We start from the raw sequence: 27,662 nt of genomic DNA, 5'->3' as shown, positions 1-27,662 counted from the left end.
AATATACACGCTTTTCTTTTAGTACATTTGTTTATCCTATCATTCAAAGGTAGATACAATTCATAACTACAATAAAAAGTATTTTTTTACACAATTCAACATCGCAGCATCCAGCCTGAAGTAAAATTTATCTATTTACTTATCAGTAGAAAAAAAACGGAACAAAACAATTTTTCAAACACATGTGGGTCTAATTTAACTGTTACAAATACAACAGCTTATTGTTAATATTTTCGGCAGGACTACCAGATGAATAAGTTGAATGCGAGCAATGGGCAAAGACGGTTTTGATCTATGTTACTTCTATGCTATCAGTTGAAGATGAAAGATTGTCATCAATATCAATAATTAATATCAATAATAAAGGCAGCTTTGAGTCTTAGAGCAACTGAATAAAGTATTGCAATCTGTGAGAGATAGAATACTGGTAAAAACATCAGTAATATATTATTTTATCACACGCACGACGCTGATGAGGCACGTCACGAAACTTAATATCTTTCCACGACTTGGACTACTAGGACTTGACTTGGACTACTAGGACTTGACTTGGAATACTAAGAAGAGGAACAGTAAACACCTTCCAAAAGAGATTCTATAAAAAAACGTTCAAAGATCTAAAAGTTGAACTTTGGCTTGTTAGAAAAATGGCCTGACAGACCTATTAACAGGTTCATCAGTCTTTCTGATGTCGCGTAATTGAGTAGTAAGCCCATTGCTTACAATCTCTAAATCAACTGCAGAATAAATGGTCAATATTTACGTATGTCGCTGGAAAAAGAAAGCTTTATGTAATATTGAAGTAGAGCAATTCTCTTAAATTCCTGTTGGTGTCTTTAAATGCCCGTCTTACTCTTCAAATTGTTCATCTTTTCATTTTCATGATGCTGTATATATATATCTTTAGATTTTTTTAAATAATTTTCAGGACATTTTTTTAACACGTCCCGTTACAAATGTATTCGACATTAGGGAGTTATTTCAAAAAATTAAAATTAATTATAATGTCAAAGTAATTTTAATTGAAGAGTAATGAGAGTCTTCAATGACGAAATCACATAATAAGTATCCATAAATATTAAATTAAACAACCATAATTTACATTTTCACAAATATCATTAGACGAAAACAGTAAGCCTTGGTTGCTACAGAAAAGTACAAATTTGGTTGCTATTGTTAGTTTTTACAAACCTTCTTAGTTCTATTATTGTTGAGTTGGTAGGTTACTTCAGTGAACAACAATTAAATTCTTAACACTTCAATTCTTCTTAACAACAATGCAGATATTTAGAGAAAATTTACCTAGCCTTTTTCTGGTCTAGCTATTTATATTCCTTATACCGACCCTTCGTACATGTATACGTCTTCTTTCATAATATAAATCAACTCAGGTCGAATTGTTCGTAAATAACGGTAAAAGGGAAAGAAAATCAATTAATAAAAACCATGAAATCTTAGGAAGTAGGAAAAATTTGTATCGCAAAGAAGTATTCTTTGTTAAAGATTTATAAGAAGAATTTAGAAAAAGGGGAAAATATGAATAGATAGAAATGAACCTTATCTAATATATTTGTTAACTCTAATCTAAAAAAATTCTTGAAAATTCACTCCATTTGAATATTTATCATCAATCATTCTGTTTAAGCAGGGTTTTGTCGCTCTAATCTAGAGAACATCTGCAATTCACAATCCTATGAATTAAACCAGCTTGGTGGATTTTGCAAAATATTTCAATATTTGTAATCACTATATATGAGATGAAAACGTATATTTGAATCTGGAAATCTTCTTTTCTAAAAGTTTCTAAGAGTTTGCAAAACTGTGAAGTATAAAATATTCTCAATAAGACAGTCCCGTCTAAATGCAACAAAAAATATGACCAACTATGTCTATAAAAATATATATTATAACAAATTTACAAAGGCATGTTATGCCAATGAAATAGTTAATAACGTGTTTTGAATATTGTAAGTTCTAGAGGTAAATGATGGATCAATAAAATAACCGTTAGTATGAAAGAATACAGGTAGTCTCGTTCCATATAACTGACCAATAATTTTGAAAATAAAAAATCCCTTTTTAAAGGCAATGCTATGTTGAAACAACATAGATACAAAACTATAGAACGAAACTACCTAGGTTGTCTTATACTAACGATTGTTTTGTAGATCTGTCCTCGGACTATCGAAATGACAATAATGTTAAGGTTATCTTAAGTTTTATTTTATTTTTAATATTGCAAAGGCCCCTGTGCGCGCCACGCAATTATTTTTAATAAATAAGTAAATCAATACACATTATTAAAAATCTTGTTTTGAGAATGGTATTTTACAGTAACGGTTCACGCTGTTTAGGTGTGCGGTGTAAAGAATGTTCATCTCATTGAAAACTGTGAAAACATATTGATCGAAATTTGTAAAAATAATATTTTGTAATAACTTAGGTACAAAATGATAATAATTGTAAATTTGTAAAGAACATAAACTGTTTGAAAAGACTTTCAATTCAAATCATGATTAGCTAAAAAAATAAAAAAAATCCTTATCACTAGTTACCACATAATTTAAAACAAATAACACATAGTTTCTGGACATTTCTTATAATAGGGCACACAGATTTTTTTTGTTCTATTTTTCGCTTAAATTGATCCCCGTCCTCGCTAAAAGTCTTCGCGCCTTCCCCCTATATTTGTCTAGCAATGTTACTTATCACGTAATCGAACCCTCATTTTGCTCATTACTCACAACATATACAAAAAAGCATTTACCGATGTATTCTAATTGCATAAAATAAATCAGCAATTGGTTTATTACATATAATGAAAGGTTTAGGTTATGAGGAAACCATTCTACACATAACCTTATAAAAGCAAAGTTTTAAACTCCTAAACTTGTATTCAAACATATTGCTTTTCTGTTGGCCTGCCTTGCTGGTCTTCGGTTGCACAATTCAACTAGACCTTGTGTTGATGTTGTGTTTGGCCATGATAATTATGAACGCTACTCTTTGTAGTGATAAAACAGCAAATACAATGATACTTTAAGCATAAAGATACTTCAAAGTTAACAAACATTGTCGTTAACTGTATGTTAACCCAAACTGATTTTAATGTTATTTCAAAATATAGTTCTTACATACGCTATGGGGAAAAATTAATGTTAATGATTAGCAATGTAACGAAAGCGTAGGTTTAAATCTGTTGTAAAAAAGTGATAACTACAGGACCATAGCTAAGAGCATCTAAACAAATTAATAATATCTCTCTATTTTTTATAAGATACAGTGAATAAATTTTAGCTTATCAAATGTTGGTTTCCTAGGACATTTTTTAAATATTTTGCCATATTGTACGCATGACTGAGCAGGATACTCATGAAATAAATTAAAGCAACCGTTGTATCTAGGCAACGGCAACTATCATTCCTCTGCGATCGAGTTTTGGGAAATTGGCTGATAATTTGTAAATACAATTAAAAAATAGAAGCAACTCGTGAAACAATTCACATACCGTTTCAAGGAAATACCGTTAGAAATAGGGCTTCAAGATAATCAATTGGTATTTTCAATCCGCCATTGAGACGCTATTTAGCTCATCAAACATTTTATCAAGCAAATCAGGTCAGCGAGGTTAAGCGACTTCATTTGAAAACGCTGAACCGCCCAGAATTAACGTTATCAGATTGGTTTAGTTAACGCAGTGCTGTTAAAGCGAGGCTTTTATACTGATTTATGTTTGATGAAGCTATAAACGTCTTAAAAACATTTTTTTGGGACTCAGGACAAATGAAAATATACTGTTGTTAGTATTAAGTTAGTCTCAGGAAAAATATTATTAAGTATAATTTCATATTGTTTCGTTTGTTTCAGAAAGCAATGAAACCCATTACCCTTCGCTTCGCGTGAGTGATCTCTTAAGAAAGGTGAGTAAAATGTGAATTTACTTGTAGAGAAGTATACAAAATAATTTTAATAAATTTGATACAATACAACAGTACGCAATACTCAAGATACGCTTTTCGCTACAGAATATACAACAATTATGCGCATGCTCCTCAAGTCGATGTAAATAGTAAGCAGGTGTTTCTCTGTTAGATGTTTGAATGTTCCTATAGTTGAAGCTATAAAAGAAGTGAAATGAAACAATGACAGTGAGATCAAAATTCTTGCCTACATGAGACAAGAAAAGGGACAAATTCAAAATAAAAGAAGAAAAAAATCTGAAAAAAAATCTTGTTATATACACATAGTCCGTCGGAGGCACTTTATCGTCAAATGTTTAAACCACGGAACAATATTCTCCGAACAGATAGGAGAAAATGGACAGACCGTTTTTCGATCTTTTTTGTTTTTGCTGTCTTTTTGATACATTTATGTGATAACAGGAGAACGGGTGTGTCTAGAGAACTTCTTTAAACGGCAAAGTATCTAATTGAAGCACGGAGGTGATTGAAAGAAATATGATGAAAAATAAAGAAGAGCATAGATAGTAAGCAAGCTAGCATGAAAGAATAGTAATATATATGTATAGAAGGCTGTGACATCAACAAAACAAGCAGAGAAGACATTTTAATGAATCAATTAACATTTTATGGATTTCTTCTTTGCTTTCTAAACTATTACTAAAGTAATTTTTGTAAGAGAAGATTGGTCGGTTGTTCAATATGCTGTATTTTTCTTTCAGAGAGTTCATTTGAAATGATGCAAGTATTATATTAAATCATGTATCAGCCAGGTACGATGAACGTATTGAAACGAAATTGTTAAATCTGTTTTTTTTGTAGTATTTTTTGAACAAGATTAGTTAATATTTTCAACTTACACCAATATTCATATCGAATGACACATTGTTCAACAAAACTTTTGTTTCCTTTCAGCGTTTAAAATTTGTTTTATTGATAAATTTATTTATAAATTTATTCGATTAGGGCACCTAGTGCTGTAAATAGTTTGTAGATGGTTTCGGCTGTTTATATATATTGCAGTGCATTGAAAAAGTAATAAGGAAATATAGGTTATCAAACACATTTGATAGTAATCACTGTCACTTAGAGTGTAATAATTGCAGTCAGACATCTGTGCAATCAGCACACTGTAAGCAAATAAGTTTTGTAAATAGCTGGCTACCAGCGTTTATATATCACAAAAGTCAGGCATCGTATTAGTTTTCAAGCATTCAAAAGCAACGATATGGAGAGGGCAACTACGGACATGCATTGAATCTTAAAATATTCAAATAAATTACACCAACCATGTCATTTTGAAAAACATCGTCGAACCGAGAACGCGAACGTGGCATGGTAAGAAATAAGCCATCGCATAACAACCAGCTTTGGTAAGTATTTATGCGTCTTGGCAGCCATATTCCAACGCAGGACGATCATGTTACAAGAGATAAAGCTAACTGGAAAAAGATAACTAATACATCGGTGAAGTAAGAAACGTTGTGGAGAAGAGAAAAATTGGTCTGCTGCATCATTTTGAGCATTCGACAATAACCAAGTGTTCCGAGAGGCAATCTGTCTATATGGGGTAGATACTTTTTTGTTTGAGTAAGAGATTTGTGTCACGAACTTCTGTTGCATGCGGTTCAGATATAGATTGTTGGAATTACTGAGACCCGGTTTACCAAAGAAACAAGCCTCATTCTATAAGACACCTGGCAACTGTTACGTTATTTCTCGACTGCCATCAGACGCCATTTTGTATAGTTCCTTTTGCTATACGAGAGCGTTTTAAATACACAAGCAACCCCTATGAAGAGTACGTTTAAACCGACGAACGCAGCGGATGAGGAAAGTAAATAAAATTAAATTTGCTGATATACAATCCCTCTTATAATATGGTAACTTTAACTGTTTTAACGGTTTATTGTTTCTATTTGACAACTTTAACAGTTTCAAAAACATATCATTTTTCATTTTAGAATATTCCTAATCTTATTGGACGAAATAGCATTTTGGCGAGTGCTGCGTACGGTATGTATGTTAAAAATAATGTAGAATAAGGTTAAATTATAAGCCACACACTCACAAACCAATTTGAATATGATGCTATTTCGGGAAATTGAGTATTTTTTGTTATTTCCGAAAGGTCGATTAAAGGCAATATATTACAGTTTATTTTACACATATAAATGGCCAGCTTTTATTAGTTGCTTATGAAAAGTTGAACATGTTTAGTTCAAGCACCAATATGAGCTTGCACTTTAAAATTATAGTGATACTTATTATATTATATTTTAAAAATGAATAAGAAAGAATCAAAACGAAAACAAACGTATGATTTTTAGTATGTTGCCCCATGGTAAGATCTTCACATAAATCTTCACAAAGAACAACACATAGAACACAAAATGGCAAAAACCAAAAGGGCCAGAACTTGTACATCGTACAACGATAACATAACGATAAAATGAATTAGTTTGTTTTAAATAATTAAAACCATTTGATCTTGGATTGCACTATTTACAGCATTAATGTGAATTAGTCAATCAAAATGCTCATTTAATGGGGAGCTCAATTTACCTGCTCTATACCATTAGATATTTTTGACCGTTTTTTGATTTTTGAGGTTGTAAGTGTTTGTAACGAGTTCGTTGATTTGTTGAACTGATTGAACTTATTATGTTTGTAAGTCGTTGGATTTAGGTTAGAGAAAAATCTTGTAGTTGTAAGAATAATTGATGATATGAATTGAATGATAGCCATGACCTTTTTTTTTTACACTAGACTGCAATTAAATTGATTCGTCATCCTTTTTATTCGTCTGTGTTTTGCCAAATAAACAATCGTTATAAAAGTTTGTGTTTAATGATCGTGTAGGTCCTATAACATAAAAAAAACACTCTCTCACTCACCCACAAACAAAGCTAAGATTCAGCTAAAAATGTAGCACAACTACTAGCTATAGCGTTTGGATGTCGGGAATATGTTGAGCCATCGGTACTTGCTAACATGCCACTTCCTGTACTAAATACGTAGTCTTATATTTTTGTCATTGATTAATTTGTTTTAGGATTCAATTAAAGGATTAATTTTACCAATATGTCAGAAAAGGAAGGCCTCAAACATTCAATAATACCTCTTATTGGTAAAAGTTGCGGCCTCGAATGCTAGTCGGTGTTTGTAAAACAGCTTGGGACGTACGTGTCTACACCTATTCACAATACCTGTATATGTGTAGGTTGTGATACTTAAGATGGAGTGGATGATGAGCAAAGATGTTTTCAAAGTAGCGATTCCGTTTTATTATGATTATTTTATGATTATTGCATTAATTATGGACCTATGGAATAATTACTTAAACGTTTTGTGGAATGTTGTTATAAGTGTATCTTAATGGCTTGAAATATCAGGGACTATAAATTTATATTGCACTCTTTTGTTTTAACAGTTGGTTTTATTGCATTGAATGTCATACGCGTGATTATATTTGTCTAAGCGTCACAGGTGATAGCGCAGAACGGAAGCATGCGTTGTGGTGATATAGCAGCATAAGTACACAGCTTTTATTAAATCAAATAATTTCACCTGTGAGATCAGCAGCAGTCGATTTTCGACCATAAAATAGCCGAGACTCGCATGAATAGTACAGTGTTCCAACAAAAGATGTCGCGAGTTGTGCGCTGCTTTCGTTGTGTTGGTGTTAAAATACGATACACTGACTTGCGTAAAAGTGCTGCCCCTTCTTTTTGAATGCTCACCAATACTAGCAACAACTGTATCAGTACATTGCGTATACGTACACGCCATAAGCAATCGAGAGTAAACATACGCGAGAGCAATCGGAAAAGGTTTTTTCTTGTGTTTAACAATAGCATATGGGGTGCCCTACAGGAGAGAATGCGAGATATAAGGTCACTCTCTTTCATGTAAACGGTACTTCCACTCACTCTACCGTTCATGTTCAGGTGTTCTTTCCTTGTCGAGCTAACAAGAAATCTTTGGATTGCGCAAGAGCGCCTTTATTTATCTCACACAGCAAAAGAAGCGCGTTTGCGGTGTGTTGTGCAAACACGCAAGTTCTATGATTTTGTTTTCAGTGTAAGGCTGAACTTCTTCAAGTAAAGACGAAATTCGGGAAGTCGTAGCGCTATACATACTACGCATACATTAGCGTTCAACGAAGTGGGAGTGTAGGAAACGGAACGTGGCCAAGCAACGTGAACAAAAGCGTGAGGTGGTAGCGAGGGTGGAATCAAACTATGTGCATCTGTTAACGCAGACGAGAAAGGTTGAAGCAAGATCGGTTCTTTTTAGTTTTTTTGTGTGTGAGCATGGCTGTGCAGTTTAAGATCAGAACGATGGACACGTTTTGAGTTTGAATAATCCGTTGACTTAATGCTTACTTCATTAGCATAGTAACCTACTCGAGCAATGAATGTACCAAAACTAACAAGTCTGCTTCATTTCGCTTTAATGTGTTTGACATGCGAGTTATGAAGTAGCAAAACCCAATCTTTTAGTAGGTTGGATACTTTGTAAGACGAAAAAAAAACGTGATTGATCAAGTGCTGCTATTGATTGCTGAAAGCTAGCAGTATTATTTTCCTTGGTGCATTAAAATGACTGATATGTTCGAGTTGATTGAATCAAGACATCGGTGAGACAGATTAAAATAATCAATTGAATAAATTATTTGTACATTGTTTTTTGTGATTCAAGTGAATTTGTCATTGTCATTGAAATCTTACAATGTCATTAATTGTTAGCAGTTACTACATGCTAAAATCAGCACTAGTGGTGGATAGAGAAGCTTGAAGCAGAGTGTTGAATTATAAGTTTTGATTGGGAAGCTTCCTTTGTTTGTTAAACATGAAATTGTGTAGTGTTATCTGTGTGTTGCTCAATATTGTTGGTGAGGATTTTTACTGATGGTGTCCAATGTATTTTTTGGTTAAGTGATAAATAAATTAAATTACATATGCTGTGATACTTGCTATTGTCGAATTTTCTGAAATTTCATCAAATATTGATTGGGAAATCGTGTAACTGAAAAAATAACATTGATGCATTAATTTGAGCGATTGAGAAGAATTTTATAGTGCTGCATTGTTTGAAGTGCTTCAAAGTGTGTTTGTGTCGGCTGTTGGTTTTTATATTTTTTTTATTGGTTGTACTGTTTTGTGAAAAAATACAAAAATTACTATCACACTGCTGAATCACCACTATCCTCATCACTCCTCTGACCTGGCGTGCGCAATATACCACGATCCCCACGATGTCACGGCAGGGTCGCACGCTGCTGCCGGGGCCTGGTGGGGGCAGCATTCCCATCCAATGCATGCGGTCGGAGCGGCTATGTATGGTGAGGATACGACAGGGCAAACTGGTATCGATAGTCGCAGTCCTCCCGCCTCTATGCACAACTCTTCAAACCACAATAGTGCTGCCAGTCTTATCGTACAACAACAGCAGCAACAACAGCAACAACAACAGCAGCAAGTTGCAGCAGCTGCAGCCGCAGCAGCAGCAGCAGCGGTCCAACAACAGCAGGTGCAGGCTCAGTCTGCAGCACCTTCGCAAACACAGAATACTTCTTCTTCGAACGCATCCCAGCAGCAAAGTAGCGGAGGAGCAATGGTATCCCCAGCGACTCAAATCGTTCCTCCATCCGCTGCTAGTGAATCACCGGGAAGCGTGAGTTCACAGCCATCAGGTACTTAGAGATGTTTAGTACAATAAATGTTTTTGAGGAAACTCAATTTATTTCCATGAATATTATATGATTTTCTAATGAAAGCATTTTGTGAGAGTTATTAACACACACACACACATACACACACACACACACACAGAGAGAGAGAGAGAGAGAGAGAGAGAGAGAGAGAGAGAGAGAGAGAGAGAGAGAGAGAGAGAGAGAGAGAGAGAGAGAGAGAGACACACACACACACACACACACACACACACACACACACACACACACACACACACACACACACACACACCCACACACAAACGCGCACACACATGAATTCAATTGTATGCACTGTATTTGGTTTTGTTTGTTGATCTAATTTTAAGTATGTTGTTTTGCTGTTTTGTTTTTTTGTACTTTTTACTCTTTAATTCATGGACGTCACAAAAACATGTGATAATTAATAATAGGTCCTATCCATATACCAGCAAAACGTCCCGCGTTTGATACAGATACTCGGTTGAGGCATTCATATCCCTGGGGCAACGACTCAGCCGCTGATTACGCTTACCATGCACAGTATCCACCATATGCGTTGGCGACTGATATCAAACCAATGTACTACCCTAGCTACCCAACTGAAGCCAATTTTCAACCTGTAAGTGATTCCTTTTTAGTTATTTTCTCTGAATTACTTTTAACTTGTTTTAATAATTTGAGATTAATTTGTATATATTGTTGTTCTGCTTCAATTTTCTTACAGCACCCATATTATCCTAAATATGAGCCAGATGCTTATATTACAGCATCGACTGAACGATCACGTGGAGTCACAGGTGATCAACCTTCTTTGCAGTCTAGCTACGAATCATACAACTCGTCTGGGTTGAGATCGTATTCAAGCGACACATATCCTAATCCTGGTACGTATTGCATATCGTTCTCAACACATTACAGTCGCTGCCGCAAAAAATTAGCTATATCCAGTTTTGACGGTGCGCACCATTTTTTTTACTCAAACGCACGTATTTGTGTCTGTAAGTCAACCATATTTGAATCTCGTAGGAATCTTGATAAATTTACAAGATATTTTAGCAGATTTATGATAACTGTAGTTTGATATTATAACAACACTACAAAAACCATGCAATTTGATTAAGTTTTTTTTTAAAAACTAAGCACAATTGTCAATACTTGAAAAGACATGCAAAATTTTGTCACTACATTAAAACTTAAAAAATTGACAAAACAATTTTTGTATTTTAACTATTATTAATCGAAATATTATAGACATCTTGTAAAAAAACTTGACTTACAGTTAAAAATTGATGCATTAGAGACAAAAATTGATGCGCAAAGTAAAAAAATCTGACATGCTGTACAAAATTGGTTTCTTGGAGACAAAAAAATGTTAGTTAGAGCCTAAGTTTAGCGACAACGACTGTAACTAAATAGCAACCAAGACTAGAGAGAGAATTAAAAAGTGAAGGTCAATTTCACTTGCGTTCCATTGGAAAATAAAATAACGAGTAGTAATGATTGAAATTTTGAATTCCTGTTAAATCCAATGAGCTCTATTCAATTGTCATGAGAGTATTGATGGGTGAGAATACTATTTTAAATTCATTGAATACTATCTTTTTTAGAATGGAGGCTTGAAAAAGGTCATGAATGAAGATTCGTATTAAAAATGCTTTTTCATCAATCAGTAATGTCCTTTTTGACTGCCTCGCATTTTGTCACCTCTAATCGAACATTACCTTTCACTATCAAAAATTTCGTTGTACTTGTCTTTTTGATGACCAACTTATCACTTTTTAGTATTTGTGAGTTAAGTAGCTTATCGTATGCAGTATAATAAATTTCAAGAACGTCTGATGGCATGATTTGATATCTATCATTAAGAAAATCATCATGCTTCGGCAAAAGACTTGTGCATTCGCTATGCGTTTTTACATGTTTTTTTTTTTGCACTTTTCCCCATACACATATAGTTATAATCAAGTAAGGACACATTCCAACACAGCTATGCTATTTTCATATTTCTAATTATTGAGGAAAGCACTATAACGAACCCAATGTAAAGAAAGAATCTTAATCTTTTATTACAACAATATATTATATCCACAATAAAATCCACTATTACTACTACTCGCTATGCGTGTACGCTTGCATTTTAGCGTCCTCATAGAAAACGAAATTACACTCTGAATACGTTTAAAGAAGAGAATAGGGTTTGAAAATCGATATCATGTACAAAATTATAAAGGATATTTTTGTAGTTTTGAAACACAATCAGCTTAAAAAACGGCACCATAAGGAAAGGAAAAGAGAGATTTTTTATTCAATAATTAACGAGAAAGAGAGACAAACATTTCCAACAGCAAGAATAAAGAGAAAGAGAGGATGGCGAAGACTGACTGAAGTTTTAATGAGTGCGTAAGAATGTTTTTGTAGACATTCATGCTTCTTCAAATGCGATACTGTTCAAAAGCTACATGGTATCCAAGCGGTACAGGAAGCTCAAATAATAACGTTTTAATAAACTCCGCAATCACCTTCCAAACAATGTCTTATGTACACAGATAGATTATGCGAGTGTGGGCGATGTTTTTGTTTACAGTTGGGCTTGTAAACCATTTCACAAAAACCAAAAGAGAAGATGCATGTACCTTTTGTATATATTGTGCAAAAAGGTACGTTAACGTGTACTGTAAATCATAGTTAAGACAAACTTCCTTTTCATTACATTGCTATAACATCACGAGATGATACGTATGAATCAGTCTGACCGTGTTTATTTACCTTTTGAGCTGCATATGCTTCCGCATTGTTTCGGAACAATTGACTGTATATCCTCATTTGTACTAGGTACTATATTAGTACTAGGTTGTTATGTCCTATTTATTACTTTTGTTTTAATGATTACAGTCCTAGTGTTTTTTGAACACATTATTTTGTAACTAGGCGTTAAATGTAAACACACAATATTACCATAATATAAACATGTAGCATCGCTTAAAATAAAATAGGAGTATAATAGATAATCATACATAATTTATTTTTTCTTATGTTGAATGAATACAAGGTTGCCTACCATTTATTTTTTGGCACCCATAGTTTTTTAGCTTCCCATATTTTGTTGGTGTATTCCTACGATTGTTTAGGCGTTTTCCAGAATATGTTGGTTCAATTGTGATGTTCAATCGGACGATACCAATAAATTGTGGGAACGAATCAAAAATCTATGGGATATGATGAATTCATCGTGAGAAGAGCCCACTTAATTATGTAAGCCATCCAATAAATTGCGGGAACTCTGTAAAACTTGTTGTTTGTCTATTCAGGTTATTCTATACAGGGTAAATATACCAGTATTGGGTAGGTAAGTGCAGCAGTTTCACAAAATCTGCTCGTACACTTACAATTTTTATTATTTTGCATGAAAGTGACGTTATTTTGAACGATAAACTATCGTATTATGTTGCGCTCCTTTTTATTTGCCGATTTGAATGTGTTTTTGGAGATATTCGTGAAAATGCAAACACTGTTTTTGTTCCTATTTTTGTGCAGCTTGATCCTATTTCCGGTAGGCTATGCTCCTATTTTCGGCAACGCGAATACGAGTCAGAAAATGTTTTAATCTATGCAAATAGGTAGACAAAAATGTTTAAAATAGAAAATCACTCTCCCATAAGCAATACGGCCTTTTTGGACCGTTACTCCTGAAAAAAAATCACTCTCCCTTTCCTAGAATTGGTGATGAACAGCACTGAAATTATCTAATTTATGTGGCTCTTTTTGGTCATTCTGCTAGCAGTTTTGATGTTGGCAGTACGGCTACAGAGTACGGCTCCGACGTAGTGTTCTGGTTGAGTTTTAAATGATTATTCATTCATTCAAAATCGAAAATGTGTTATTGTTTCAGTTTCGGAAAGAGCCTACAGCATGTTGTCAAAAATCAACATTTACCGTGTACCTATTTTCGACAGCCTTTAAAGTGAATAATTACCTATTTTTAAATAAATTCTACAACCATAAAATCTTTCATAAATATCATACTTTCATTGTGTTAGTGCTATGGTTCTCCTAATAATGAAACCTGCCAACCTATAGGCTGACAGCAAATCTACCGAAAAATTGTGAACTCTGCACATTTTATTTGATATTTAAAAAAAGCAAAGAAATGATGTGAAACTTCGTATATGAATAACAAATGAGCATATCTCTACTTAAAAATATGTGTTGCGACAGTTTCCAACGCGTTTTTGCGTAATTACACGTTTTAGTTACCCTGCTGAAAACAGGTACACTTCCGAATACTGGTACCATATTAGTTTTTTCGGAATTTGATACATGCTAGTGGGTTAAATAAGATAATTTTTACGACTATCCATATTATTCGGCATTGAACGACTATCCATATTATTCGGCATTGAACAGTTTATTATTAGTTACGTGATGTAATTGTGAGCAGAAACGGTGCCTAATAACATGCCCTAGATGAAATTGCTATATAAATAAATAATCTAACAAGTTTTGATAGATTGACATGTCTTCTTCTTCTTTTTTGGCTCAACAACCGTTGTCGGTCAAGACCTACCTATACCACTAGTGGGCTTGGCTGTGACTTATTGATTGTTTTATGCACTCATTGCAGGATAGATATGTTCTCGGCCCGTCAAGGCCGGTCTCGTGCTATTGTCGTCAACTCGTAAGACTTAACAACATGTCCGTCATAGGTTCAAGCCTAGAATGGATCGTACCAATTGACTATCCGGCTGCGTGGTAATGAATTAAGTCTTGAAAGCCTGTAAAGGCCTGCATGCCCGTGTAGGACGTTACGCCTAATAGAAGAAGAAGAATTTTGATAGCTTGTTTTATGCGATGTACTATTTATCCAACTATGTTAGGATGCTTATGCACAGGTTGTTTGTACGTCACATTTCGAGTTACGATGCAATTATGAACCAATAAAACTGTTAAACGTACCCTGTTTACGATCGCTTTAGCGTCTATGTGATGCCAATTACTCAATATTCAGGCATTTTCTTTTTCCAAAACACGAGCGGAAATTTCAGGCTGTCAGTGGAACAGTATTCATCATCCGGGTTGTATCCATGTGACAGTTACGGTTTGCCATATATATTTGCTATCGGTTTGCTATCAAAAATTAAATGGTTTTTTTTTTGTTAGTATATACTACCCGATAATGATGGCGATAGTGGTGATGGTTATTAGAGCATTTCTTTTATAAATGTCATAAAGCTCGAATAGTGCTAATTATTCAATTCAGGTGAAAGAATATAATACAAAAAATGATTGAAGAATTGTTCTGCATTTTGTTTTGTTGTGAAATAATAACAGCGAATATATTTTGATCCAACCCATAATTATGTTTAAGTCGAAATCTTATAATGACATTCAAACAACTTTGCGTCTTAAATGTGTTTATAAATTTTGTGCGCTAATGATTTGGTATGCACTTCATGGGTTAAAAGATATTGAAATTAAGAAGTCCATAGCCTCGATAAAACAACTGCAGTGAACACAGTTATATTTAAATAACAAACAAACATGTTTTAGCAGTATTTTATTCACGTGCATAACACGAAACAATTAATTGTGTTTATTAAATGATTGATTATTTTATTTATCATTTTCATGGTATGCATAATGATACACACAGGGTTTACCGATTCACTTCCCAATTTTGGGGCTTTTCACGGTACTAGACAGCCTTTTATATGTAGTTTCACAGTAGGCGGCTGAAATCATGGCAACACTCCGTACAAAACCACACACAAAACTAGCGTGCGATTTTCAGCCTAGATTTTTTAGCCTCAAAGAGTTAGATTCGAGTACCTGCTCAAAACAAAAAAGTCAAAACAAAGTCGGGTTTTCATTTATCGCAACGTGCATTAATGAGATCAGGTGGTGGAATCTAGGATCAAAGTGTATGTAGACAGGTGGTCTTTTAGCCTGTTTTTTATAACCAAATTTGAACGTCACTTTTTGACAGGACGGGTAAAAGCTTTTGCTCAAACAGGCTTTCAACTAACTTGACTTGAGTAACTTGAGTGAAAATTTTTCCAGATGATTTTCAACATATTACAAAACAAAAATTCCAAACACAGTCCAGCTTGCGCGTGTTCAAAATTATGTGGAAAACTGAAAAAAACGTCTCGCGGTGTGAGGGATGATGAAGTGCACTTTTGAAAGTGTACCAATTCACCTTATTCGCTATAAAATACTCAAGAATAGATGATTCAAATATAAATAATACATGTTTTGAAAGTGTACCAATTCACCTTATTCGCTATAAAATACTCAAGAATAGATGATTCATATATAAATAATACATATAAATACATGTTTTCTTTACAGTAAGAAATAAAATAATGTACATTTGTACTCAATGGAATATAAATCATAGAATTATGTTTTTCGGAGCTTCTCATAAAATTAATATTTTCTTGAGGTCAAGAGTTGATTTTCAACTTGATCAACTTAAATGACAAATATTTTAATAGCTTTTATAAATTTATTATTTACTATATTTGACAACATTGTATCGTTTGTATAAAAATTTACTATTTCGGGCTCAAAAGGAAAATTACTAAAAAAGATAATTGATTTTCATAAATATTATTCGAAAGGATATTACTTGCAAAAATAATACCACGACCTTGCGGGCTGCTTTCCGTCAGGTTTTCCAGAATTGTAACCATGGCGTACTAAGGCATGCATATAGGCAAGTTATTAAGTTCTACCTTCGATGGTTATCAATTCCTCCTCAGTTTTCGCTAAATTGTTTGAGAAGAACTTTGACACCATGTTGGTTCAGAAATTCTGGATGGGATGCAGCGTGGGGTTGTAGAACCGATTCGCTGACTAGAGTGTCACATTGAAATTCCGATGAAATTCGTCTAAAATGATCGGTTTGAGTTGTGACGTTATTGAATGCTTCTGCGTAATCAGTGGACGTGAGTTCCCCTTGCGGAAATATATGTCCATGTTTTCCAGGTACTTTTTCACTGATTGGTCGATTGCATGACTTCCAGGCCAAGCAAACGCAGCAATGTACCCACTTTTCTCTCGGTCTTCTTCTTATTCTTCATTTTGATCTTCTAGTCGCTCAGGGTTGGCTGCCACTTCTTATTCGACCTTCACAAGCTGCGGCACGATGTCCGTTTTCTTCATGGCGGGGTGCCTTTCTTTGATTGCTCCACTTTTCACTTTCGGCCATCACGGCTAGAGTTCAACTGATAGAGCTTTCAAATATTGGCTGCTGCCTCAAAGGCTACTGCTATTTGAAGTGCAATTATCATCTAACTTTTTTATACTTTTTAAATGCGAGCGTGATCCAAAATATTAACAATTCTACACTGAATTGTAATTTGTGTTAGGATTCGAGTAATGCGTAAACATAAAAAATCAATGAAAAATTGAAAAAGTGGAAAAACCATATGATATTTATTATTTTGGACATGATTATTTCAATTACAAAGCTTCATTAACAAATCATAAAGATAATGTTTATATTTTAAATGCTTTTTAGTTGTTAAAAATATTGCGCGATGAAGTCATTGTAACAAATAACTAACACAACAAAAGATTTACAATAGTCGCATGTTATAACTGGACTATGTAGAATGTATTATACCTTACAAAAATAAAAAAAATAGTGCTGTGGCGGATCGAGGCGGTAGCTTTAAGCAGTAACAAGCAAACAGGCCGAAAGTTTTGCTCGGGTGGTTGTATGAGAGAGTCTAAACCTAGGAAGGATTGGGTAATTTTGGTCGTGCTTTAATTTGCATTGTGCCTTATCCACCTCAGATGAATGGCAATATTCATTTACAAATGTTTGTGTTGTGGATAAAGTAATCAATTGTGATAATGTTTTACAGTAGTGTTCTCTTTGCCAAATTGACAGTTATAATTCGCCTATTTGAATTTTAGATATTGTGAACAAACAAACCTCCATCGAAAAATCAATTTATTTTTTTTCTTCATTTAACTATTTCCTAATTAGTGATAACACTTGTATATCATTAAAAAAATTAATTAATTAACATTTATTCTTCTTCTTCAGTGGCTCAACCACTGTTGTCGATCAAGGCCTGCCTGTACCACTACTTGTGGGCTTGGCTTTCAGTGACTTATTGATCCCCCCATAGCAGGATCATCAGTCCTATGTATGGCGGCACGATCCATTTGGAGCTTGAACCCATGACGGGCATGTTGTTAAGTTATACGAGTTGACGACTATACTATGAGACCGGCTATCTTTATTTTTAATTTTTCTTAAAAATTAATTGTGTTTCGTTGAAAAAAAAAGTCAATCGCAAACGAGTTACTCTTTTTGAACACCCATCGATTTTCAGGGATTTGTTTCAGTTTTGTTGAGAAATTCCTTGGCCACTTATGAGACTCTGGACGGTCACTTACAATTAAACCAGCCACTGATTACGAACAATAAAGCATATATAACTTACCTTTGTTTGTTTGTTTGTTTTTTTTTTATTACGGCCTGGCCGTATTAACCCCTTTTGAGCAAGATAACTTACCTTTGTTAAATTTAATATATAATTCACATCGAGTGATGTGATACGACTTATTGTATGCATGCAAAATAATAGATTTATTGCATTTTTGCAGCCCATATTCTGCTATCAAATATTTGTAAAACACACTTTTTCGCTGAGATAGGGGAAGTCTAGCAGCTTTTGGCGAATCTTTATCGAGCAATCCATGTATTGTCTGATGCCTGCTTCAAAACAACGTAATTAATATTATATTTGATTAATTTTGATACTTAACCCTCAAATTCACAACTTCATTTTTAGACGCGGCTAAGAAAATCGGAACAAAATATCAACATAATTTAAGCTGGAGTGCTGATTTGTGATACAATTAGGTCGTTTTACAAAGATCATGGGTTATTAATTGAGTTATTAGCAGGTTTGACTGAACAGGTTCCACTACTAATAGCTCAATGAATAATCCATTTTTGCTGCTACAGCGGAGCAAATATAAACTTCTATTCTTTATTAAAACATAATTGTATCACAAATTAGCCCAAAAATTTAATTTTGAAAAAAAAAACATCGCGAACGGCTCCAGCTAACATCCCCTGTGAAAAGACTTCATATAAAGGATGAAAATAAATGCGGTGGAATAGAAAACTATTTCAGATCAAATGAAGTAGCACGTCAGAATAGAAAAACGTCTCAAGTGAGATGAATTGTGCAGCTCACATCGCATAGTGACTTGGTAAACCCTGTATAGGAGACATCCAAAAGATCCTGCTTTGGTTTGGGTTATAAGTATAGTTTGGGATGGACTACAAGGGAAGGAAAACTGAGAATCAATCGGGTTGGAACAGTTATTTAAGTTTAATTTAAAAGTCAATGATATGATCGCTTGTTTGGCCAAACACTCTATGAACAATAAAAAAAAGTTAATAGTTAATAGTTTTGTCGTTTAAAATATTGTAAATACTTAATTTGGTTAACTAGTCATAGTGATAATTTCTATAATAATGCTTTTTTGTATACATTTTTTTATATGGACAGGCTCCAGCTTATCTGTTGGTGTCAGTGGTGTTGGTTCATGCACACCTTCCAATCCGCTTGAGTGGACAGGTAATGTAACAGTGAGGAAGAAACGGAAGCCATACTCTAAATTCCAAACGTTGGAATTGGAAAAAGAATTCCTTTTCAATGCATACGTTTCAAAGCAGAAGCGATGGGAACTTGCACGCAATCTCAACCTTACTGAACGACAGGTACGCATTGAGAAAATTCTTTTTAACCTATATTTAACGGTTATTTATTTCTATTTTCTTCGAGCAGGTAAAGATATGGTTCCAAAATCGACGAATGAAAAATAAAAAAAATAGTCAGCGTCAATCTGCGCAAGCAAATAGTGGTAGCAGTAACAACAGTTCCAGTCATAGCCATTCCCAGGCGCAGCCTCATCACAATCCTCATCATATAGGCCTAGGACTGGGAATGTCAACACTACATGGCTCTAAAATGCATCAGTGACCTTTCGAGCAACAACCATACCAATCGAAAATACACACACAGCATAATCAGCAAGATTCTCAACAAACCTTTCAGCAACTTCAGTTGCAGCACCAGCATCATTCAAATTTGACAACAATTCATGACCAAGCACAGCAACAGACACATTCACATTCTCTGCATTCTCATTTAGTTCATCAACCATCTCATCAATCCAACGAAAACCAGATGAAACAGGAGCTTTGTGACACAATTACCGCGTCGATGAGTAATAATTTTCCTTATGCACAACCCGTAAACTATCGACAGCAACAATGATTTAAAATTTTAAACCAATTCACCACATATGATAATTTGGTAGTAGAAGATGATGTGCCGCTATGGCAAAGTTAATACGTAAATGAATCGAGTTTGAAAGAAGTGAGAATAGAAGGACACAGGTATATTGAAAAGCCGATCGCCAACAATATCTAGATATTGCATAAAAAGCAAGGAAACTCTGCGAACTATGTAAAGGAATCCACCGAATATAGCGCGACAGCGTAAGTTGCGTTTGCGAGGAGTATTCTGGAAAATCTGAAGTGTTGTTGGGACAGGTGTAAATAAATCTTAGGTATGTAAGCTATCCAGCCAGTGAGAAATGTCCAAAATTAAGACCGAGAGTGGGTTATTTAAGCTAAGGGTTAAGGGAAAACGAAACTTTCAACGAATCATAAATAACAGCACGAGGCAATATGAAGGGACAAGCGGAGCAACAGTCCAAATAGGAAACTGTTTCGAGCAATCCTAATGTAGCCCTGTTGCTCGTATCGGCGTATAAAGTAAATGAAGAGAATAGTTGCAACAGGTAGTTCATAAAGTAATATAAATATTTAAAATCAAACTTTTTCTGTAAGTTACTTAAGATGCATGAAAGAAATGGAAAATTAGGTAAGGGAATAGGAGGAGTAAAGAGTACATGAAATAAGTTCAGCGTAAATAAACTTAACTTAAATCTTATGTATATGTTGACATCTCCCCCCCTCTCCCCACACACACACACACACACACACACACACACACACACACACACACACACACACACACATTTATATATATATATATATATATATATATATATATATATATATATATATATATATATATATATATATATATATATATATATATATATATATATATATATATATATATATATATATATATATATATATATATATATATATATATATATATATATATATATATATATATATATATATATATATATATATATATATATATATATATATATATATATATAATATATATATATATATATATATATATATATATATATAAGAAGTGCAATGGAAGAAGTGCAGAAGAACTTATATAATATAAAATTATCAACATTAGGAATATTTTGACAGTATTTCAAATTTTAACTCCATCGAAATAAAACAAAAATTTCACTCATTATCAAACCATGTTATTTTCGTTGTACAAAAGAACCGAAAATAATATCTATAACAATCAATATCTATTTGTGCGTTTTGGGTACATGATACATTTTGAATATGTTATATGCAGGACCGTTCTACAGGAAAGATGCGCCCAAACTAATGAGACAAAAAAATGTACATACAGCAATAAAAAAGAGACAAGAGTATGTAATGAGGGAAACGTGACTGAATTGCATGTGATTTTTTTTTATATTACTTGTAAATATGATTACTTAAGAGATATTTCGTTTGTTTGGAAGTTTAGCCGAATGTATCTCAGTTCAGATAATTTGTTTCCCTTAAACTCAATTGATTTAAAACAATATTATAATAGTTTATATTCAATGCTAGCATTTGTTCAACAAAAACTAAAGGATTTATTTCTGTTTACATATATATGATAATTGGGGCTCGTATGATTGTATCTAATCGAGAATATTGATGGTTACTACTTTTAGCTATAAGTATATACTTTCATTCGAGTGAATTTTTTTAAGTCAAGAGTTCTGTAGCTAGTTATGGTACAATCGTTAATAAAATAGATTATTTTTTGTATTTACAAGTTTAAGTTTTGCTTTATTCTTTGCATATCTCATAAATGCAATAATGCTAACATGGGAATTGCATTTCAGATATGTTAATCAATAACTCTTGGAAAACTAGACTTCATATTAGATTAGAATTAATCTTTAAAATGATTAAATATTTGAGTTATTGTAGATAAACTACGGAAATCGATTAAATTAAAAAATTCTCTTAGCATTTTGGTTTTTAAAAAATATTTGTTTTTTGTAATATGATAATAATTATTTAATTTAAATAACATAAATCATTATTTAACAGCTGATAAACTATACATGATTTTTTTGCTATTAGTTTAGAATTTTGCTTATGCACGTACTCATCGTTACAGTTATGAAATTACTAACGATAATGTGCAGTACTGACAGACAAAAACAGAAGCCAAATATACCCAACAATACAAGGAACAAATAAAATAATCAATGGTGTTTTAGCAAGCAGCTTTAAAGCAAAATAATTATTCACATAGTAACCAGGAACTATTATATATTTACGGATTGGCTAGAGAGTTATAGAGCGTAAACGCTTGTTTATGCTAGTATGTGAACTATTCTTGTTCTAAAATTAATGATAGGAACATAAGAAAATACAATGAAACAAGAATTGAAACAATGAAACAAGAAAACCCAGTTTGATACTTTTAACATACTCAAGGTACGATTTAGTTTCAAAATTGAACGTTACACATAATAATAATAATAATAATAATAATAATAATCATAATAATCATAATAATAATAATAATAATATAACCAATAATTATAATAATAAAAATGATAATAATAATAAGAATAATAATAGTAATAATAATAATAAAACCTCTCGAACGAATTTATTTAACACATTCATATAATGCTTACAGGTTGATATTGAATTACATGTATTGCATGTTTTATGAATTTTTGGGTTTTGTTTGAGTTTTACTCTACAACTCTATTCGTTCCATGGTTGATAAGATATCATCCAACTGGAATAACCATGGAATTTAATAACAGATAACTAAATCTCCGAATGTCTCAATCTCAAACAGGATCGTAAAAAGAAAAAAATCGGGAGTGAATGATAAATTGCGGAATAAAGCTGAGGGAATTCAATATTTATTAAATGCTATCTTGAAAAGAAATAAAGCTACGTGAGGTAAAAATATGTCAATAATATTTCTGATAGCAGTTTCTGGATTTCTATCTGCAGTTTCTGCAGATGAGTGTGAACTGTTGATTCCAGTATGACGAGGTCTAGACTGATCTATATGATCTTTCTACACTTGTCTTAACTATAGTGATTAGGATTAGAATTAGTAAAACATTTAATAAACATAACGAAGTGAAAAAGTGAAATTCCCTGCATGGGTTTGCCTAACAGCTTATTCTAGATGATTAGATTTGTATGTTATTTTTTTCATTTCAATCCTTCGGATTGAACGGAAGGATCCATGGTAGACATGTCATCGAAAAGTTTTGGCAGTTGTTTGAATTGCCAAAATGAAGCAGAAATTATTTGACATATTCATATTCATATTTGTCTACCTTCCGGTTACACAACTACTTCAATAATACTTATTTCCAATGTTCCTCGCCTAACAAAAAAAGTAAGCCAGCACTGGATTATCGAGGGTTCTGAGGCGGGATCGGTAAGATGATAAGGGAAGGTTGAAATCAAACATAGAGTATACACAATTGAATTGACGAATTTCACAAAGGAGGATGTCATTGCGGCCCACAGCAGTTCGGCTAGACGGGATCAGTAGGGGAGGACACTTACGTAGAACACGGTTAGGGACGTAGAAAGGGATAGCAGAAAGGACGGATGGAGAATCAATATTACCAAGGTGTAAGGCGGTAATAAAGGAGAATTGGGCATGGGAACGGTGGTTTTCTAGTAGCTTCAGGCCAAGAAACTGACATCTGTTCTCGTAAGGTGGTAGGGGAAGGACAATCCACCCAGGATTTTGCACTACACAAACTTGGTGAACGATCGCTGCACCCGCTCGATACGTTCGACATGGATCCGAGCTGTATGGGGACTAGACTACTGAGCAGTAATCAAAATCGATCTGACCGGTTAGCAGAACAGAGTCTTCAGCAAGACATCGAGGACTTTGACAACACAAACACGATTGACATGCACAGAATTTATAACGTACGAGGGAACGATTGGACACTGCGAATGACTAAACGAAATGACGTTACACTTATCAGGGCATAAAATAAGGGAATTATGAGCACACCAACACGATAAAACAGTCAAGACTGATTTGTATGGAAGTACAATCACTAGGAGATACCCGGAGAAAGATTTTGAGGTCGTCTGCGTAGCAGAGGAAACAAACAGGATGGAGGACATCTTTAATAAAAATTATAAACAGCAATAGACTTAGTACACTACCTTACGGTACGCCCAGTGGCGGATTAAGGGTATCGGGGGGGGGGGGGGTATAGGCGGCAAGACGAGTTGAGGCCCCCCCTCCCCCCCCCGGAAAGACTTGAAATGCCGTCGGAGGGCCCTTCGATCATCAGTCACAGGCTCTAAAATTTTTGCCGAGGGAGGGAGGGGGGGGGGTGCAAATGATTCGCCAGCTTTGGGGCCCCAACGGCCATCATTCCGGGGGTCCTTGTCGCTAGAACCCTGTCCATACGTAATACTATAGAATGGCGATCTACGGGGCCCCTAAATCGGCGGGGCCCCAGGCGACCGCCTAGTTCGCCTACCGTTAGATCCGCCACTGGGTACGCCTGCACTACATGAAAACGGATTCTTAAACAGGTCAATAAATTTAACACTATACGAACGATCACATAAAAAAGAATGTAACAAAGATACGAACAGATTTTTGACATCAAGCTGTGAAATTGCATTTAAGAGAAGGGAATGAGGAATACAATCAAATTCAGATTTAAAGTCAGTATCAATAGTATCAAATTGTTTAACTGACTCTAACTGAAATGAGACGAAAGATGTGAAGGACATAAGGCTAGTCGTTGTAGAACGGTTAGGGATAAAGCCAGGTTGTTGAGGGATAATAGTAGAAGAGGTGAATTTAAACACATAAGAATGGATAATGTGCTCAAAAACCTACCACATTATATTGATATGCCAAGGTAATTGGAAATGACCGACGGATTACCTTTTTGTGTATACGTACGAGCCATGTTCGCTTCCACAATAAAGGGAATAATGACGTGGACAAAGATAGGTGAAACAATTTTAGCAATAGAGGGACAAAAACAGATAAGTTGACTGCTTTTAAACCGAGGCTGGGATTCCATACGGTCCAGGAAAGCAGGATGGCTTAAATTTATTAAAAGACTCGGAGACTGTATTGCCATCGACAGTATCCTCAGCCCATGCGATGACATAATAATGAGATGTTCAATGAGCGGGATTTGTTTAACGTTACTGAGTAGCGATTTTTTTTACGTGAAGAGTTGAGTAGTCACCTTCGGCCCTGTTGTGTTTATTTACGCTATTAAATTCATGCCTCATTTCATGTATCAGAGATTTAGGAACGCCATTTCATTTTAAATTATTCTAAAATTCTCTTTTTTATCACATTTAGAGTTTACTAACCTATGTGACACAAAATAGTTGGTTAGTTAGTTTTCACCCGAATGAGAAATACTACCTTCTCCTACTCCTCGGCTCAACTACAGTCCGTAAGATTTCTTTTATATCTCTATCTCTTCTCTATCTCTTATGAAAATCTTCTTATATATATATATATATATATATATATATATATATATATATATATATATATATATATATATATGAAAATCTTGTGTAATGGTGTTTGTTGCCAGCTACCTCCAAAACGGCTGGATCATTTCCAACGAAACTTTGAATAACACACCTTATGGTGGTATGAGAATAGGTTTTAAGATTTACAACATGTTCATATGTTACACTAATATGTAACTTATTTTAATATTAATTTTGTTACTCCCATACAAAGAGCAAGAATGTTGTTGTGTTGTATACAGCATTTTGACACTTGGTGTAAGGTATCTGGTAGTTTACACTTGAAAATCGGATACTGTGCGATTAAAATTATCCCAAGTGACAAAGCAAAGAAGGAATATTTATTTTTTTTGGGAATAACTAAGTTTTACGGGCCAGCTAGTAATTTATAAAATCAAACGATTTTACATGAATTTGACATCATTTTACTCAAACTTAACCGGTATATATACTCGAATCAAGCATGGCTGTACAATCATATCGATAAAATAAATCAAATCAAAGTACTTCAGACAACACTTCAGATAGTTTCCAATAGCTACAGTAAAGGAATAGCTGCATACAAAATGTTCTCTTTCTAGTTTGTATGAACTTTTCATTCATTTTCAACCTCTATTATTTTAAAATATCTCTTTGTTTTGATAGTCCCATTGACTGTAGCTTAAAAAAATCATGAAAAGATGTTTCTGATAAAGGATGTATGAAGTAGTATACTTCGCTAGTATTTTGGTATTTTATGTTAAAAAAGACATTATTTATTTATTTGATTGTATTATTGGAGTACCTCCACAGGTCTACACAAATAAGTTTACAAATACTTTTAAACTATCCAAAACAGAAACGCTAACGAAGACAATCTTTAAACGCTGATCTAGATATTTTAACAGGTCTATGACAATATCACGACACAAAAGAGGCAAGTGAATGCTTTGTTCGTTAATGGTCCTCGTACACTCGTGCAGTCGTCCCGTGGTACAGTCGTCAACTTGAACGACTCAATAACATGCCCGTCATGGGTTCAAGCCTAGAATGGACCGTCCTCCCATAGCAACAGCTTTATGGAAGTGCAGGTTTTCCTATGTTTTCTACATCATTTGACACATTTTATGCACAAAAACGGAAAGAAGAAGATTTTTAATTAATTTTATCTGTTCATTTTAACTTGGACAAGATAAAATTAACATTGGACCAGTCCAAGTACGTACTACGAGTCAAAGTATTTTTTCTCGACAAAATATGGAGCACACATTGCAAAATGACTTGTAAAACCCTGAATTGGGGCTATAGATGCATCTTTCCTTCTTACCTTAAACCTGTATAGATCCCACCCGCTCCATTCGCCCTCGTCATTCTCTGGTACTTCTTATCCGTCGCACGCGATATGGTAGTGGATATCAATTTGTAACTTGCATGCGTTATTGTAACTGTTCTTGTGACTATACTTTCTTCAGCTTTCTATTTGTATGTTTTTCTGTCGTCTCGAAAACTATATTATTCCTTTCTCTTTTCATCTGTAGCTAGCGTTTTAACATAAGTTTAACACATTTTTTATGTTCACGTTCATCGTTATAATTATTCTTTGATGAAAAATGTAAATTGATCTGTTCAAAGCTAGTGTTGATTTTGTATTGACCTGAAGTAATGTTTGTTTTTTTTCTGTACTCTAAAATGTATAGGTAACTAACACAAACGATAGGATAATACAATTAAATATGATAGACCATTTAGTTATACATTGCTCTCTTTTATTTGTTGATATATTTTATTGACATTGATAATTTTTCGAGGCCGATAGGTTGGCAGGTGCGAGGACGTCAACTCCCTCGTCAGATTGTACGTCATACAAGAAGCTCTTATGCCTCTGAAATCCTTCTTATATTATCTTATAACCGAGTGTTGGCACGATATTGATCAGAATATAGCTTATCGTACTTTCCTTGCATAGTTTCGACGGATAAATAGAGGCTATTTTTATTTCATCCAGTATATCCTCTAGCAATGGTTAACAGTACTCATGTACGTCTTCTGTAGAACGAAAATATACTGGGGATCGTCAAAATAGTTTAAAAATTAGAATCTCAGGTCGCTGATCCTCTTGTCAAGCCCATAGTAGTTTAAGAGCATAACATAGGGGAAGGAAATCTAAGGATGTATGAATACAACGACCATGAAAATATGTATAACATATCTT

The 27,662-nt window shown here is 34.0% G+C and overlaps 1 protein-coding gene across 11 annotated transcripts in view; it reads left to right on the top strand.

Annotated features, from left to right (window-relative positions):
- LOC121588840 (homeobox protein abdominal-B-like) overlaps positions 1-20,550 on the top strand; it is a 32,919-nt gene extending 12,369 nt beyond the window's left edge. For 7 of the 11 annotated variants that reach the window (XM_041907255.1, XM_041907257.1, XM_041907254.1 and 4 more), the window contains 7 exons: positions 3,868-3,920; positions 5,924-5,975; positions 9,232-9,657; positions 10,107-10,294; positions 10,400-10,559; positions 19,215-19,426; positions 19,494-20,550. In XM_041907255.1, the coding sequence (XP_041763189.1) occupies positions 3,868-3,920; positions 5,924-5,975; positions 9,232-9,657; positions 10,107-10,294; positions 10,400-10,559; positions 19,215-19,426; positions 19,494-19,688 (1,286 nt within the window). In that variant the 3' untranslated portion in view covers positions 19,689-20,550. Of the gene's footprint in view, positions 1-3,867; positions 3,921-5,923; positions 5,976-6,013; positions 8,233-8,713; positions 9,658-10,106; positions 10,295-10,399; positions 10,560-19,214; positions 19,427-19,493 lie in introns of those variants that run through there. The other 4 variants (XM_041907260.1, XM_041907262.1, XM_041907263.1 and 1 more) reach the window with 4 other exon arrangements.
- Positions 20,551-27,662: the final 7,112 nt, after the last annotated feature.

Source organism: Anopheles merus, chromosome 2R (genome assembly GCF_017562075.2).
Source record: "Anopheles merus strain MAF chromosome 2R, AmerM5.1, whole genome shotgun sequence".
NCBI classification, from domain to species: Eukaryota; Metazoa; Arthropoda; class Insecta; order Diptera; family Culicidae; genus Anopheles; species Anopheles merus.
Note: the sequence above shows the minus strand (reverse complement) of the source record. Positions and strands in the feature narration are given on the sequence as shown.